This window comes from Takifugu flavidus, chromosome 1 (genome assembly GCF_003711565.1).
Source record: "Takifugu flavidus isolate HTHZ2018 chromosome 1, ASM371156v2, whole genome shotgun sequence".
Classification (NCBI taxonomy): domain Eukaryota; kingdom Metazoa; phylum Chordata; class Actinopteri; order Tetraodontiformes; family Tetraodontidae; genus Takifugu; species Takifugu flavidus.
In genome coordinates, this window is record NC_079520.1 from 28,256,689 (window position 1) to 28,274,098 (window position 17,410).

The 17,410-nt window shown below is 52.4% G+C and overlaps 1 protein-coding gene across 1 annotated transcript in view; it reads left to right on the forward strand.

Annotated features, from left to right (window-relative positions):
* The first annotated feature begins 281 nt into the window (after window positions 1–281).
* LOC130536548 (inactive ubiquitin carboxyl-terminal hydrolase 54-like) overlaps window positions 282–17,410 on the forward strand; it is a 39,199-nt gene continuing 22,070 nt past the window's right edge. Inside the window, 3 exon segments of the mRNA XM_057052588.1 lie at window positions 282–578; window positions 7,736–8,249; window positions 11,581–11,673. Of these exon segments, the coding sequence (XP_056908568.1) occupies window positions 8,094–8,249; window positions 11,581–11,673 (249 nt within the window). The 5' untranslated portion in view covers window positions 282–578; window positions 7,736–8,093.

Below are 17,410 nucleotides of genomic sequence, written 5' to 3' on the forward strand. Positions count from 1 at the left end.
GCTTCTCATCGAGTCCAGTAACATCAAATAGAAAAAGGAGCTCATTCCTATCGTCTCTGGACCTTTCCAACAATCTTCGCGCCACATTAAACCCAACGAAAGACTCGTTTTAGTCCTCAATAACACCACTAAACAACAACAATCAGATTCTGAAACTAGATTTCGCTACTCTTTTATCAATAATCCACCATTGAGAACCCAAATTGCGCTTCGGATGACGTCATCGGCCGTTGGCGCCCTGTGCAGGTCCTGTCGCAGGGCGGCGCCATCGAGCTGAGCAGAACCCGTCGGAACCGACAGCGGTACGTCACTCCAGACGCTCCGAGCGGCTGGACCGTGCCACGGTATCGCGAGAGCGGCGTGCCGCGACCGCAGCGCTGGATGATGCGCCCACGGTTCGCCCTCTCCCCGGTTAAATCACGCGCTAGGACACGCGACAGGACCGGCGGCGGCGGCGGCGGCGGCGGCACCCGGGGTCAGTGACGAACCTGCAGCGGAGGGATCTGCGTCGGGCTCCGGCACAGGGAGCGAAGGCTGGAGGGGGGTGCGCATGTGACCGGACAGGATACACACCGTGGGTAGGTGTGTGTGCGTGTGTGTGTGTGTGTGTGTGTGTGTGTGTGTGTGTGGTGTGTGTGTGTGTGTGTGTGTGTGTGTGTACAACGTGTTGGCAGATGCTAAACAGATGTGTTCCGGTCTCCGAGGGTCCTCTCTCGTCACCACGTTGGCGTCATGATGCCGCTCATCAGCAGCACGAGCCGCGTCTCCTCGTGCACGCGGCGCTTGGGTCTCCTTCATCTCATCCCGTCTGTCCCGTTAAGTTCCTCCCGTTAAGTTGCGTCATAGTTTTCCCAGTTACAGGTGTTACCGTTCACAGGTAGATCCCGCCACTGTGCGCGTGGCCCCTGTCCTGTCCCGCGTGCCCCGCTCCCCCTCGTGGACGTGATGGTCCGACAGGCTGTGCTGAGGCGGACACGCGCGGCAAATCGTCGCGATTGATTTGCCGCTGCAGCTTCGATCCGCGTGATTGATGACTTTGGCGTCACCGGCAGGTCCGCGCGACCGTGACGGTGACGCGGCCTTCTGCCGCCTCACGCACGCGCTCACACGCTGAAGGACAGAAAATTTACGTTTAAGTTTGGTTTTTCTCCAAGAATCGGGTGGTGCAGGAAATTTATTATCAATTAAAAAGGAATACTGAGGGAATACTGACAGGAATACTGAGGGAATACTGACAGGAATACTGACGGAATACTGAGGGAATACTGACAGGAATACTGACGGAATACTGACAGGAATACTGACGGAATACTGACAGAATACTGACGGAATACTGACAGGAATACTGATGGAATACTGACAGAATACTGACGGAATACTGACGGAATACTGACAGGAATACTGACAGGAATACTGACGGAATACTGACAGGAATACTGACGGAATACTGACAGGAATACTGACGGAATATTGACAGGAATACTGATGGAATACTGACAGGAATACTGACGGAATACTGACAGGAATACTGAGGGAATACTACTGACAGGAATACTGACTGAATACTGACAGGAATACTGAGGGAATACTGACAGGAATACTGACAGGGAATACTGACAGGAATATTGACGGAATACTGACAGGAATATTGACGGGAATACTGACAGGAATACTGACGGAATACTGAGGGAATACTGACAGGAATACTGACGGAATACTGAGGGAATACTGACGGGAATACTGAGGGGATACTGACAGGAATACTGAGGGAATACTGACAGGAATACTGACAGGAATACTGACGGAATACTGACAGGAATACTGACTGAATACTGACAGAATACTGACAGGAATATTGACGGAATACTGACAGGAATATTGACGGAATACTGACAGGAATATTGACAGGAATACTGAGGGAATACTGACAGAATACTGAGGGAATACTGACAGAATACTGAGGGGATACTGACAGGAATACTGAGGGAATACTGACGGGAATACTGAGGGGATACTGACAGGAATACTGAGGGAATACTGACAGGAATACTGACAGGAATACTGACGGAATACTGACAGGAATACTGACTGAATACTGACAGAATACTGACAGGAATATTGACGGAATACTGACAGGAATATTGACGGAATACTGACAGGAATATTGACAGGAATACTGAGGGAATACTGACAGAATACTGAGGGAATACTGACAGAATACTGAGGGGATACTGACAGGAATACTGAGGGAATACTGACAGGAATACTGACGGAATACTGACAGGAATACTGAGGGAATACTGACAGGAATACTAACAGGAATAGTGAGGGAATACTGACAGGAATGCTGAGGGAATACTGTCAGGAATACTGACCGGAATATTGACAGGATACTGACGGAATACTGACAGGAATAGTGACGGAATACTGAGGAATACTGACAGGAATACTGACAGGAATACTGACGGAATACTGACAGGAATACTGACTGAATACTGACAGGAATATTGACGGGAATACTGACAGGAATATTGACAGGAATACTGAGGGAATACTGAGGGAATACTGACAGGAATACTGACAGGAATACTGACGGAATACTGAGGGAATACTGACAGGAATACTGAGGGAATACTGACGGAATACTGACAGGAATACTGAGGGAATACTGACAGAATACTGAGGGAATACTGACAGGATACTGACGGAATACTGAGGGAATACTGACGGGAATACTGACAGGTATACTGACGGAATACTGACAGAATACTGACGGAATACTGACAGGAATACTGAGGGAATACTGGAGGGAATACTGACAGGAATACTGACAGGAATACTGACAGGATATTGAGGAAATACTGACAGGAATACTGACGGGATACTGACAGGAATACTGAGGGAATACTGACAGGAATACTGACTGAATACTGACAGGAATACTGAGCGAATACTGACAGGAATACTGAGGGAATACTGACAGGAATATTGACAGTAATACTGAGGGAATACTGACAGGAATAGTGACAGGAATAGTGAGGGAATACTGACAGGAATACTAACAGGAACTGACAGCAATATGAGGGAATACTGACAGGAATACTGACAGGAATACTGAGGGAATACTGACAGGAATAGTGACAGGAATACTGACAGGAATATTGACGGAATACTGATGGAATACTGACAGGAATATTGACAGGAATACTGAGGGAATACTGACAGGAACTGAGGAATACTGACAGGAATACTAACAGGAATAGTGAGGGAATACTGACAGGAATGCTGAGGGAATACTGACAGGAATACTGACCGGAATATTGACAGGAATACTGACGGAATACTGACAGGAATACTGACGGAATACTGACAGGAATAGTGAAGGAATACTGACAGGAATACTGACGGGAATACTGACAGGAATTCTGAGGGAATACTGACAGGAATAGTGAAGGAATACTGACAGGAATACTAACAGGAATACTGACAGGAATAGTGAGGGAATACTGACAGGAATGCTGAGGAAATACTGACGGGAATACTGACACCCTTCACCATGAGGCCGGGGCAGCTGGGGGCAACTGAAGGGAGATCAGAGGAACATTTATTTTGAAAGTTTGTGATGGATTTGGTGGAATTAAGATCGAGTTAATGACGAAGGAGATTAGACAAAGATGCAAAGTCGTGTCTTCAGGATAAAGGTCAGAATTCCACAAACTAAAGCTGAGCCTACTGTCCGTCGCTCCTACCATATAAACTCATGTTACCAGTTTGTCGGAGCAGTTGCCAACAGGGAAACTTTCCCAACTCCAACGTGATCGGGAAGGGATTTGTTATTATTAGCGTATCTTTTAAAACGTCAGGCACTGAAAGTCCATGAACTTCTCCATTACTGGGCGAATTGATTTAAATCCTCAGATTCCTGGATCCGTGGGTCCCGCAGACGCTCTTCTACCTTTTCTGACATTTCAGTCTTGTGGTCGAGGCCCTCGTGGACGGGATTAGGAGAGGCTATGAAGATGAGTGGATTATGTCCATCATCTCAGTGGATGAGGAAGGAAGAGAGGAATGTTCTCGTCTCCTTTGACCTTTCCAATCTCCTGCTCCCAGAACGGCCTGATAAAGGCCTGATAAAGGCCGTTCTTACTCCGCTTTTCCTCCTCTCCTCCTTTCATCTCTTTCCTCCGGTTCCTGTTTCCTCTTCATCACCAACTGCAAACCAAATTTCGCACCAGCCCCAAATTGCATCACAAATAAGGCCGATTGCGTAACAGAGGAATATTAAGCAAGTATCCGTCCTCCTCCATATTCCTGCTAACAGGATTGTGCATTTGCACCCTGGTGATAATGGGTTGCATCTAGGCTACCGCCTCCACGTGCACGCCGCGGCGTTGTGCACGGGCCCGGTCCGTGAGGACAAATGACCTTGGATTTTGCAGAAAAAAGAGACCCCAGCCTGGTGAACGTGCACACGTGCAGCTGCATGTGTGCACGACTGTACGTTGACTCTCCCAGAACTTGGTTCCTGAGTGGGGAAGAGGAGGGGAGAGAGGGGAGGACGAACTCTGGAAGCTCCCCATTGTCACACCAAGCTATTTGAAGTTATCTGTAACCCAGTTAGACAGGAAGCTCGGCGCCGGCGTGCGTGAGCACAGACGTGTGATGTTTGGTTTAAAGGAAATAGGAATAAAGGAGGAAAGAACTGGAATAAGAGAAAAGGATGGAGGGAAAGGAAAGCAATGCAGAGGCAGGGGCTGTGAAAGGGGCCCAGGTGGAGGTTTCTCTCTTTACGCCTCGTGTTGTTGAAGCGCGAGACGAGCCGTTGTCCTCGGGGGGGCCACCGACCACGCCGCCACCGCCACCGACCCGCGGCCCACACGTGACCACAGGCAGCTCAACCACAGATATTCGCCCTGTTAGCGCCCAGGCCAGGGTTTAAAATAGACTCGCTAACGTTAGGGACATTATAAACTGGACTATAAATGGAAAACAAAAGAGCAGGTTCTGATTCATGACGTGACCTTTCCCGGAGGTCGTATTTTAGATGCCGGTCATGAAGTATACAGACATCCCCGGATACGCTCTCTGGCCCCAGAGGCATCTTAAACGTTCAGCCATTCACTGAGTGGAGGTTGGAAAGCTCCTGGCCTCAGGACAGGGGGCTGAGACTGGGACTGGGGCTGGGGCTGGGGCTGGGGCTGGGACTGGGGCTGGGGCTGGGGCTAGGACTGGGACTGGGGCTGGGGCTGGGGCTGGGGCTGGGGCTGGGGCTAGGACTGGGACTGGGGCTGGGGCTGGGACTGGGGCTGGGGCTGGGGCTAGGACTGGGACTGGGGCTGGGGCTGGGACTGGGGCTGGGGCTGGGGCTGGGGCTGGGACTGGGGCTAGGACTGGGGCTGGGACTGGTGCTAGGACTGGGACTGGGGCTGGGGCTGGGACTGGGACTGGGACTGGGGCTGGGGCTGGGGCTGGGGCTGAGACTGGGGCTTGGGCTGGGGCTGGGGCTGGGGCTGGGGCTGGGGCTGGGGCTGGGGTTGAGACTGGGACTGGGGCTGAGACTGGGTCTGGGGCTGGGACTGAGACTGGGTCTGGGTCTGGGGCTGGGTCTGGGTCTGGTTCTGGGGCTGGGGCTTGGACAGGTGCTGGGTCTGGGGCTGGGTCTCATGGTGCCTCATGGTGCCTCATGGGGTCCCAGCTCCAGTGGCTGATTGAAACCATCAGGCTCTAAAGACCCCAAAGCTTCTGGAGGATCTTTAAACTTCCAAAATCCAAATTTTAGAGGATTCGTCGACAGTTTAAACTCTTCTGCTGCTTCCAGGGTGACGGGAGCTTGAACTGAGAACGACCAACATGGAGGCGGCGGTTAATTGTTGGAGCGGCTTATGAGCGTTTAGCTGACGATGGCCGGAGGGTCGTAGATCAAAGACCAGAAGGTTCAGGAGTGAGAGATCAAAGAGGCGTGGAGCCCGGGAGCTTCTGCAGCTTTGCTTCAGACAAAAGAGTCGGACAGAAGTGGAGCCCAGGATCAGCTGATCCCAGCGGGGATCTGATTGATCCAGCAGTGATCAGCTGATCCTCCTTCATCCAGATACAAAGACGTTGATGGAACTCCTAAATGTCCACTGAGGAACAAGCGTTGACTTCAGAACTGTAGAATCCAACCGTTAGACGATCTGAGGGAGGAGACTATCGGCACTGGTGGATTCATCCAGTTTGGGTTTGTTGTTCATCCAACTGAAGACACCTTTGATGTTTCCAGGTCTTTGATGTTTCCAGGTCTTTGTCCTGCTCACGTCCAGCACAGCTGCGTCCTTTCATCCCTCATTGTCCTCTGACGGTTTCGCTCCTCATTTGGACGTATTAATCAATCTGCCCGCCGTGTTTTATCCTCGTCACCGCGGCGATAAAAAGCTAAATTATTTAAGCACCAGAGCTGACGTCGAGGTGGCTGAATTGGCAGGAACACGATGCAATTATGCAGATTCGTTAAGACGCTTTAATGCTGCGAAATGATGTCTTATTAAATCATGAAATCAGAATTTAATTCAGAATCTCAGTCCTCATTCTGACTGTTGCACAGGCGGCAGGTCGAACACACACACACACACACACACGCACGCACGCACGCATGCACACACACACACACACACACACACACACACACACACACACACACACGCACGCACACACACACGCACACACACACACACACACTCCACCAGGGTCAGAGGGTTTGATTGACTCATGACTTGACTCACTGTGGCTTCCAGGAACTCTCCACCATCAATACACATCACATCACTGACCAGCCTGTGTGTGTGTGTGTGTGTGTGTGCGTGTGTGTGTGTGTGTGCGTGTGTGTGTGTGTGGCCGGTGCAGCAGTGTGTCTCGGTGAAATCACATGTTTCAGCTTTTCCCCTGCGTGCCTCCGGCTTGGCCTATTTCCATGGTAACTAGCTGGAGTCAGAGGGACACACACACTCGCCCGGACACACAAACAGGGACGTGCCAGTTGTGTGTTAGTGCAGGCTGCAGTCAGAGAGGCAGCGTGATCACACACTTCACACAGGCTCAGCTGCAGACACACACACACACACACACACACACACACACCACACACACACACACACACACACACACACACACACTGTATGACAAGGCTGAAACTGTGTTGTCGAGCAAAAATAGCCACTTTCGCTCCTCTCTGCCACCCCTGTGACGGCATTACCCCATCACCCTTCCTACCCTCTCATCACCCTGCCTTTGTCACCATGAGGCCATCGCCACGGCAACCAGCCCACGCTGATCGACGCAGCCTCCCTGCGCCCTCTGGCCTCTCGCCAAAGGGGGGAGCGGTGGCAGGAACCAGGCTGAAGCGGGGGGGGGGGGGGGGGGGGCAGCACTGCGGATCTGTTTGCTGCTGCCCTGTGGTGTTATGCAACTTCACAAACACACACTTGCTGACACACACACACACACACGCGCACGATGGTTCTGTGCAGTTGGTGGTTTTCCTCATTCAGGATGTTAAAATAGTGAAACGAGAGATTAAAAAGCTGCTAATCCATAACTGGATTATGGCTGTTGACACGTTTGGCTGTTTGTTGCCGACGTTACTGAAGGTTTGGTTTTAATCTCCGTTCTGGATGTTTTGGACCCGACAGGAAGTCTGAACTTCAGCCTTTTCCACGTGTTTTGGATGGAAAATGAGCGTGTTGGTTTTCCTGTCTTACAGGGAGACGTCGGAGCGTCTTCATTGAAGGTCCTCATCGCTGGACGTCAGCGAAGGACACGTTGGACGTGTCCCCGTGTCCTCGGGAGCAAATCCAAGGAGCTAAAGAAAGAAAAAGTGGCCGCAAGTGGACGGATTTTGAAGTAGAAGCACGGCTGTAGTGGGGGGGGGTTGTATGGGCGCCAAATCCCCGTCCGGCGTCTCCATCAGCGGCTGCTGCCTCCTTCCTCGTCCTCCTCGAGCTTCGTCCTCCTCTGCTTCCCTCCCATTCTCCCTCGTCCTCTCATGGGAGTGACATAGCGCCCGCCGCTCGTCTGCCGCCTCGGCCCCTCCCCGTGGAAACGGGGGCGTCCGGGTCGTGATGTCGTGGAAGAGGAACTACTTTGCGTCAGGCGGCGGAGCAGCGGGTGGGGCGCAGGGGCTGGTGACCCCCAGAACCATGACCTCCATCGCACCCAGCAAAGGCCTGAGCAACGAGCCGGGCCAGAACAGCTGCTTCCTCAACAGCGCCCTGCAGGTCAGTTACCATGGCGACAGCCATCTCCTTCAGAGAACAGCAAACTTAAACTCTCTCCAGAAAACGGGTTTAATAACGTAAAAGATTCTTCAAGCTCCTCCCGTCGATCACCCTAAATTCTGACCGAGCAGCAACGTTTTTCTACCTTTGAAGGTTTTTGATGTTTTAATTCTTTTAATCCAAAATCTGGTGACTCAATTAATCAGGGCTGATGATGATGCAGGGACAGATGTTTAATGATGTCTGGACAGATGTGCAGGGTTCATTACACCTGCATTTGTCATTGTGTTATGAAGTGGTTAAAGTAGTGACCCCCCCCATCCTCCCCCCCCCCCCCATCCTGACGACACTAAATTGATATTTAAGCGCAGAGATGAGATTAGAGCCATATTAAGAGGTGTTTACGTGTTCTGGTGGGTTTTGGCACCACAGTCAGTCTGGCTTCACTGTGGACATCCTGTCTGCACACACACACACACACACACACACACACACACACACCGGTTCCAGCTGGCACAAAAACACACAAATGCCTCTTGAGAGGGGGGGGTTGAGGATTGGGGAGTTGGGAGGGTGATGAGACGGATGAGAAGGAGGGAAGTTTGTGAAGGAGACGAAAAAGAAGTGAAAAACAAATCAAGAGCGCTGAGGGGACGTCGTCGCAGAAGGAGTCAAAGCAGGTAGGGGGGAGGAGGGAAGGAGGGAAGGAGGGAGGAGGGAAGGAGGGAAGGAGGGAGGAAAAGAGGACGTGAAGGGCAGAAAGTTTCTGGGGAAAAGAAAGAAAATTCCTCAACAAAGGCAGGAGAGGAGGTTTGAGCACAGCAGAGTGGGCCAATTCAAGGACACACACACACACACACACACACACACACACACACACACGCACAGGGAGTGTGTGTACGTTGATTCACTTTAGTTCTTAATTTTCCAGGAGCTTCATTCTGTGGAAAATGATATCGTTCGTATTTTAGTTTATTTCATTTATGTTGGTGAAAGCTTCAACATTTGTCCTCAGGAGGACCCCGGACGCCCTTCATCCAGGGTCCTTCACGCTGTGTGGTCATTGTGAGCCTCTGGAAGTGGAGTTGTGTGACGGGAGTGAGCGGAGAGGGTGGCGTGACGAGGGGAGCGTGTTAAAGCGGCGGTGCAGCTCCCTCCTCTCTGCACGTCGGCCTTTCAATTAAAATAATCAAGTACACGAGCGCTGGTCCACAGCAGCACGACGCTTCCATCAGTGCAAATATGGATCAGGGAATTAATTAAAAACAACGCGAAGACGCTGATTATGTCTGCAATCACAGCCACGCTGGAGCCCAAGGAAAAGTGGTTTCCAGGAGTCGGGGCCACACAGCGAACAGGGAGAGGCCTGATTGGCTGCTCTGCATCATCACCTACATTAGAGGAGCGGAGCTGCTGCTCTGCTCAGATGATGGTTGTCAAGCGGCCGCTTGGGTCCAAACTGCAGCGCCGGGATCATCCAGGAGCTGCAGCTGTCCGTGGCTGCTAGGTGCTGTTTGCCGTCCAAAATAAGGAAAGCAGAGCAGCAAAAGCTGATAGGATTAAGAACGTTGGGGCTAAGTGGAGGCTAACGTGGGGCTTTGCTGCACAAGCGCTGCCAGCTGCTGGCATCTGGAACACGAGGATGTTGATCCTGCAGTTTTGCTCCATCCACGACTGTTTATTCTGCTCAGTTCTGCAGCCGGTTTGGGAATTTTCAAGACATTTCCGCCATCAGGACGGGTCAGCGGGCGGCGTTTGTGTCTGTTAATATACCATAAATTCAGAAATACAAGCAAAGATCCTTTAGGATCAACAAGGAGACGCTTCTGGACGTCTTGATGCAGCAGGTAGACGCACAAACATCTGGTTTAGTGACCACCATGAGCTACAGCTGCAGGGACACGCCTGGAACAGCAGGGGGCAGCACTCAGGGTTCGTGTCTTTTTCCTTCAATTCCTTCAAATAAATTAAGAACTAGATCAAAATGTGCAGAAGTACACATGAAAATAGGGTGATTTTTTGTTAACGAGTCAAACGAGAGGAAAATTGTGTTTTTGCGAAGGAGAATTTGGTGAGAAAGAGAGTTGAAATGAAAGAAAAGAGGAGCGGCTAACGAGAGAAGGATGGATGGATGGATGGATGGGTGGGTGGATGGATGGATGGATGGGTGATGGATGGATGGATGGATGGATGGATGATGGATGGATGGATGGATGGATGGATGGATGATGATGGATGGATGGATGGATGGATGGATGGATGGATGGATGGATGATGATGGATGGATGGATGATGGATGGTGGGTGATGGATGGATGGATGGGTGATGGATGGATGGATGGATGGATGGATGGATGGATGGATGGATGGCTGGATGGATGGATGGATGGATGGTGGCTGGGTGCTGGTGGATGGATGGATGGATGGATGGCTGATGGATGGCTGATGGATGGACTGGTGGCTGGATGGATGGATGGATGGATGGATGGATGGATGGTTGGATGGGTGATGGCTGGATGGATGGATGGCTGGCTGGCTGGGGCTGATGGCTGGCTGGCTGCTGGATGATGGATGATGGATGGATGATGGATGGATGATGGATGGATGGATGAAAAGAGGAGTGTGTCGTCCTAGTGGCTGCAGCAGTGAGCTGAGCCAAATTCATCATGACCAAATAAACTGGGCACACACACACAGACACACACACAGACACACACACACCCTGTCATCCTCTGATCTCTCCATCATCGTGGTCTTTCCTTGCACACGTGTGCGGCTACCTATGTGCGTGTGTGTGTGTGGTGTGTGTGTGTGTGTGTGTGTGTGTGGTGTGTGGTGTGTGTGTGTGTGTTGCTGTGCGGGTGCAGCCGCAGGGACGGTGGAGTGTCAATATTCTCCTTCAACACTCCGAATAAACAGCCGTCCTCTAATTATACACTGGAGATGGAGGCAGGGGAGGACTTGAAGGGGTCTCCCTCTCCCTCTCTCCCTCTCTCCCTCTCCCTCCCTCTCTCCTCCCCCTCTCTCCCTCCCTCTCTCCCTCTCTCTCTCCCTCCCTCTCGCTCCCTCTTTTGTCTTTCCTCTTTTTTCCTCCGTGAGTTCTGTTTCCGTCCCTTTCGTGCTTTTGTTGGTGAAAACACACAAAGCAAAGGAAACACACACACACATGGAGCTGCTGGGAAACACAACAATCAGCCCAAAATGGCTGAAACCCCGGCGAGGGTGGTCGGAGGAGTTCCCTCCAGCTCACTCGCTCGCTCTTCTTGGCACAAAAGTCGAAACGTTTCAAGCAGAACTGATTTTAAAGAATCCCTTTTTCTCCTGTGTCTCAGGTCTTGTGGCACCTCGACATCTTCCGCAGAAGCTTCCGACAGCTGACCACCCACAAGTGCATGGAGGACTCCTGCATCTTCTGCGCTCTGAAGGTAAAACCTGCTGCCCCAGAGGTCAGGGGTGGCCCAGAGGTCAGGGGTGGCCCAGAGGTCAGGGGTGGCCCAGAGGTCACGGCTGCCCCAGAGGTCAGGGGTGGCCCAGAGGTCAGGGTGGCCCAGAGGTCAGGGGTGCCCCAGAGGTCAGGGGTGGCCCAGAGGTCAGGGGTGCCCCAGAGGTCAGGGGTGGCCCAGAGGTCAGGGGTGGCCCAGAGGTCAGGGGTGCCCCAGAGGTCAGGGGTGGCCCAGAGGTCAGGGGTGGCCCAGAGGTCAGGGGTGCACCAGAGGACAGGGGTGGCCCAGAGGTCAGGGGTGGCCCAGAGGTCAGGGGGGCCCCAGAGGTCAGGGGTGCACCAGAGGTCAGGGGTGCCCCAGAGGTCAGGGGTGCTCCAGAGGTCAGGGGTGCTCCAGAGGTCATGGCTGCTCCAGAGGTCAGGGCTGCACCAGAGGTCAGGGGTGGCCCAGAGGTCATGGGTGGCCCAGAGGTCAGGGGTGCACCAGAGGTCATGGGTGCCCCAGAGGTCAGGGGTGGCCCAGAGGTCAGGGTGGCCCAGAGGTCAAGGGGTCACGGACAAAAGGGTCCCACGTGAACCTGCAGGAGGAGACACCTCCGTCCTCACAGGAACAGCAGGGAGACACTTGCAGATGGTTGCGCAACAGCGTTCCGCTACGCCTGGTCTCAGTAGCTCACAAAAGGAAGCAGCTGCACCGATACGACTGCAGCATTTAGCAAACATTTGAACAGGAAATACGTCACACAAATAAACAGGCAGTGGTTTAAAATGTAGCTGTAGTTTGGAAACGGCTGCTGGTACAAACAATTTCTGTTGTCTCCTTCATCCTTTTCCCTGATTATAAGCCTCGTGATGAGCGACTGTTGTGTCCTGCTACATGTGATGAGCGACTGTTGTGTCTTGCTGCACGTGATGAGCGACTGTTGTGTCCTGCTGATCGTGATGAGCGACTGTTGTGTCCTGCTGCAAATGATGAGCGATTTGTGTCTTGCTGCACGTGATGAGCGACTGTTGTGTCCTGCTGCAAATGATGAGCGACTGTTGTGTCTTGCTGCACGTGATGAGCGATGTTGTGTCCTGCTGATCGTGATGAGCGACTGTTGTGTCCTGCTGCAAATGATGAAGCTGTTGTGTCCTGCTGATCGTGATGAGCGACTGTTGTGTCCTGTGATCGTGATGAGCGACTGTTGTGTTCCTGCTGCACTTGATGAGCGGACTGTTGTGTCATGCTGCACGTGATGAGCGACTGTTGTGTCCTGCTGCACGTGATGAGCGACTGTGTGTCCTGCTGATCGTGATGAGCGACTGTTGTGTCCTGCTGCACTTGATGAGCGACTGTTGTGTCCTGCTGCACGTGATGAGCGACTGTTGTGGTCCTGCTGATCGTGATGAGCGACTGTTGTGTCCTGCTGCACGTGATGAGCGACTGTTGTGTCCTGCTGCAAATATGAGCGACTGTTGTGTCCTGCTGCACGTGATGAGCGACTGTTGTGTCCTGCTGCACGTGATGTGGAGCGACTGTTGTGTCCTGCTGCAAATGATGAGCGACTGTTGTGTCCTGCTGATCGTGATGAGCGACTGTTGTGTCCTGCTGATCGTGATGAGCGACTGTTGTGTCCTGCTGCACGTGATGAGCGACTGTTGTGTCCTGCTGCACGTGATGAGCGACTGTTGGTCCTGCTGATCGTGATGAGCGACTGTTGTGCCCTGCTACACGTGATGAGCGACTGTTGTGTCCTGCTGCACGTGATGAGCGACTGTTGTGTCCTGCTGCACGTGATGAGCGACTGTTGTGTCCTGCTGCACGTGATGAGCGACTGTTGTGTCCTGTTGCACGTGATGAGCGACTGTTGTGTCCTGTTGCACGTGATAGCGACTGTTGTGTCCTGCTGCACGTGATGAGCGACTGTTGTGTCCTGTTGCACGTGATGAGCGATGTGTGTCCTGCTGCACGTGATGAGCGACTGTTGTGTCCTGCTACATGTGATGAGCGACTGTTGTGTCCTGCTGCACGTGATGAGCGACTGTTGTGTCCTGCTGATCGTGATGAGCGACTGTGTGTCCTGCTGATCGTGATGACGACTGTTGTGTCCTGCTGCACTTGATGAGCGACTGTTGTGTCCTGCTGATCGTGATGAGCGACTGTTGTGTCCTGCTGCCGTGATGAGCGACTGTTGTGTCCTGCTGCACGTGATGAGCGACTGTTGTGTCTTGCTGCACGTGATGAGCGACTGTTGTGTCCTGCTACACGTGATGAGGACTGTTTGTCCTGCTGCACGTGATGAGCGACTGTTGTGTCCTGCTGATCGTGATGAGTGACTGTTGTGTCCTGCTGATGTGATGAGCGACTGTTGTGTCCTGCTGCACTTGATGAGCGACTGTTGTGTCCTGCTGATCGTGATGAGCGACTGTTGTGTCTGCTGATCGTGATGAGCGACTGTTGTGTCCTGCTGATCGTGATGAGCGACTGTTGTGTCCTGCTGCACGTGATGAGCGACTGTTGTGTCCTGCTGATCGTGATGAGCGACTGTTGTGTCCTGCTGCACTTGATGAGCGATGTGTGTGTCCTGCTGCACGTGTGATGAGCGACTGTTGTGTCCTGCTGATCGTGATGAGCGACTGTTGTGTCCTGCTGCACGTGATGAGCGACTGTGTGTCCTGCTGCAAATGATGAGCGACTGTTGTGTCCTGCTGCAAATGATGAGCGACTGTTGTGTCCTGCTGCAAATGATGAGCGACTGTGTGTCCTGCTGATCGTGATGAGCGACTGTTTGTCCTGCTGATCGTGATGAGCGACTGTTGTGTCCTGCTGCACTTGATGAGCGACTGTTGTGTCCTGCTGATCGTGATGAGCGACTGTTGTGTCCTGTTGCACGTGATGAGCGACTGTTGTGTCCTGTGCACGTGATGAGCGACTGTTGTGTCCTGCTGCACGTGATGAGCGACTGTTGTGTCTGCTGCACGTGATGAGCGACTGTTGTGTCCTGCTACACGTGATGAGCGACTGTTGTGTCCTGTTGCACGTGATGAGCGACTGTTGTGTCCTGCTGATCGTGATGAGCGACTGTTGTGTCCTGCTGCACGTGATGAGCGACTGTTGTGTCTGCTGCAAATGATGAGCGACTGTTGTGTCCTGCTGATCGTGATGAGCGACTGTTGTGTCTTGCTGCACATGATGAGCGACTGTTGGTTCCTGCTGATCGTGATGAGCGACTGTTGTGTCCTGCTGCACGTGATGAGCGACTGTTGTGTCTTGCTGCACGTGATGAGCGACTGTGTGTGTCCTGCTGACCGTGATGAGCGACTGTTGTGTCCTGCTGCCGTGATGAGCGACTGTGTGTCCTGCTGCACGTGATGAGCGACTGTTGTGTCCTGCTGCACGTGATGAGCGACTGTTGTGTCATGCTGATGTGATGAGCGACTGTTGTGTCCTGCTGCACGTGATGAGCGACTGTTGTGTCCTGCTGCACGTGATGAGCGACTGTTGTGTCCTGCTGCACGTGATGAGCGACTGTTGTGTCCTGCTGCAAATGATGAGCGACTGTTTGTCCTGCTGATCGTGATGAGCGACTGTTGTGTCCTGCTGCACGTGATGAGCGACTGTTGTGTCCTGCTGATCGTGATGAGCGACTGTTGTGTCCTGCTGCACGTGATGAGCGACTGTTGTGTCCTGCTGCACGTGATGAGCGACTGTTGTGTCCTGCTGATCGTGATGAGCGACTGTTGTGTCCTGCTGATCGTGATGAGCGACTGTTGTGTCCTGCTGCACGTGATGAGCGACTGTTGTGTCCGCTCTACACGTGATGAGCGACTGTGTTGTGTCCGCTGCACGTGATGAGCGACTGTTTGGGTGTCTGCACGTGATGAGCGACTGTTGTGTCCTGCTGCACGTGATGAGCGACTGTGTGTCCTGCTGATCGTGATGAGCGACTGTTGTGTCCTGCTACATGTGATGAGCGACTGTTGTGTCCTGCTGATCGTGATGAGCGACTGTTGTGTCTGCTACACGTGATGAGCGACTGTTGTGTCCTGTTGCACGTGATGAGCGACTGTTGTGTCCTGTTGCACGTGATGAGCGACTGTTGTGTACTGCTGCACGTGATGAGCGACTGTTGTGTCCTGCTGCACGTGATGAGCGACTGTTGTGTCCTGCTGCACGTGATGAGCGACTGTTGTGTCCTGCTGATCGGATGAGCGACTGTTGTGTCCTGCTGCACGTGATGAGCGACTGTTGTGTCCTGCTGATCGTGATGAGCGACTGTTGTGTCCTGCTGCACGTGATGAGCGACTGTTGTGTCCTGTTGCACGTGATGAGCGACTGTTGTGTACTGCTGCACGTGATGAGCGACTGTTGTGTCCTGCTGCACGTGATGAGCGACTGTTGTGTCCTGCTGCACGTGATGAGCGACTGTTGTGTCCTGCTGATCGGATGAGCGACTGTTGTGTCCTGCTGCACGTGATGAGCGACTGTTGTGTCCTGCTGATCGTGATGAGCGACTGTTGTGTCCTGCTGCACGTGATGAGCGACTGTTGTGTCCTGCTGCACGTGATGAGCGACTGTTGTGTCCTGCTACATGTGATGAGCGACTGTTGTGTCCTGCTGCACCTGATGAGCGACTGTTGTGTCCTGCTGCACGTGATGAGCGACTGTTGTGTCCTGCTGATCGTGATGAGCGACTGTTGTGTCCTGCTGCACGTGATGAGCGACTGTTGTGTCCTGCTGATCGTGATGAGCGACTGTTGTGTCCTGTTGCACGTGATGAGCAACTGTTGTGTCCTGTTGCACGTGATGAGCGACTGTTGTGTCCTGCTAAGTGATAAGCGACTGTTGTGTCCTGCTGCACGTGATGAGCGACTGTTGTGTCCTGCTGCACGTGATGAGCGACTGTTGCGTTCCAGTGGCTGCAGAACAGACCTCTACAGATCTATAATATTTGTTGAGGCCTCATAGCGAACAAGCTTCATGCAGCTTAGTTTCAGCCATTTGTTGCGTCACTGATGACAAATATGCCTCTCTGAGATGGGAGGTGTGGTGTTATGTGCAGAGGAGTTCTGTGTGTATGTGTACGTGTGTACGTGTGTGTGTGTTCTGCAGACTCTTTTTCTTCAGTGCTTCTCTGTAATTAATTGGCTGACTGAAAGCGCTGAGTGTGCAAAGCCCGCGCTGGGAGGATACACACACTCACACACGCAAACACACACAAATCTTATTGTCAGTTTCATCTGGTGTGATGCTACACATATGCACCTCGAGGTGATGCACACTCACAACAACCTTGTGAGTGTGCATCACCTGTGGGGATGTGAGACCACAGTGTTGCCCCCTTGTTCCTGTCAGATTCACCTTCCGCTGAATGACTCTCACACACACACACACACACCACACACAAAAACACACATACACACACACACACACAAACACACGTGGGAGGAAGCAGAGGCGGGAGATGAGTGTGAGAGATGTATAATGTCCCTACACACATGCATGAGCACGTGCACATGCATTAGACTCATGTACACACTCTCTCTTCCCCAGTCTGCCCCCCCCCACTGTCGGGTAGATTCCCCCTCCATTCTCCTTGGTGCATTGCTGCAGTCAACGACCCCCCCCCCCACGCACATGCACGCACACACACATGCAGGTGTTTAGCTGAGCATTGTGTGTCAGGTTTTTATCGCTTTTGTGACACAAGTGTTGCTCTTTCAGATTGTCGTGATTA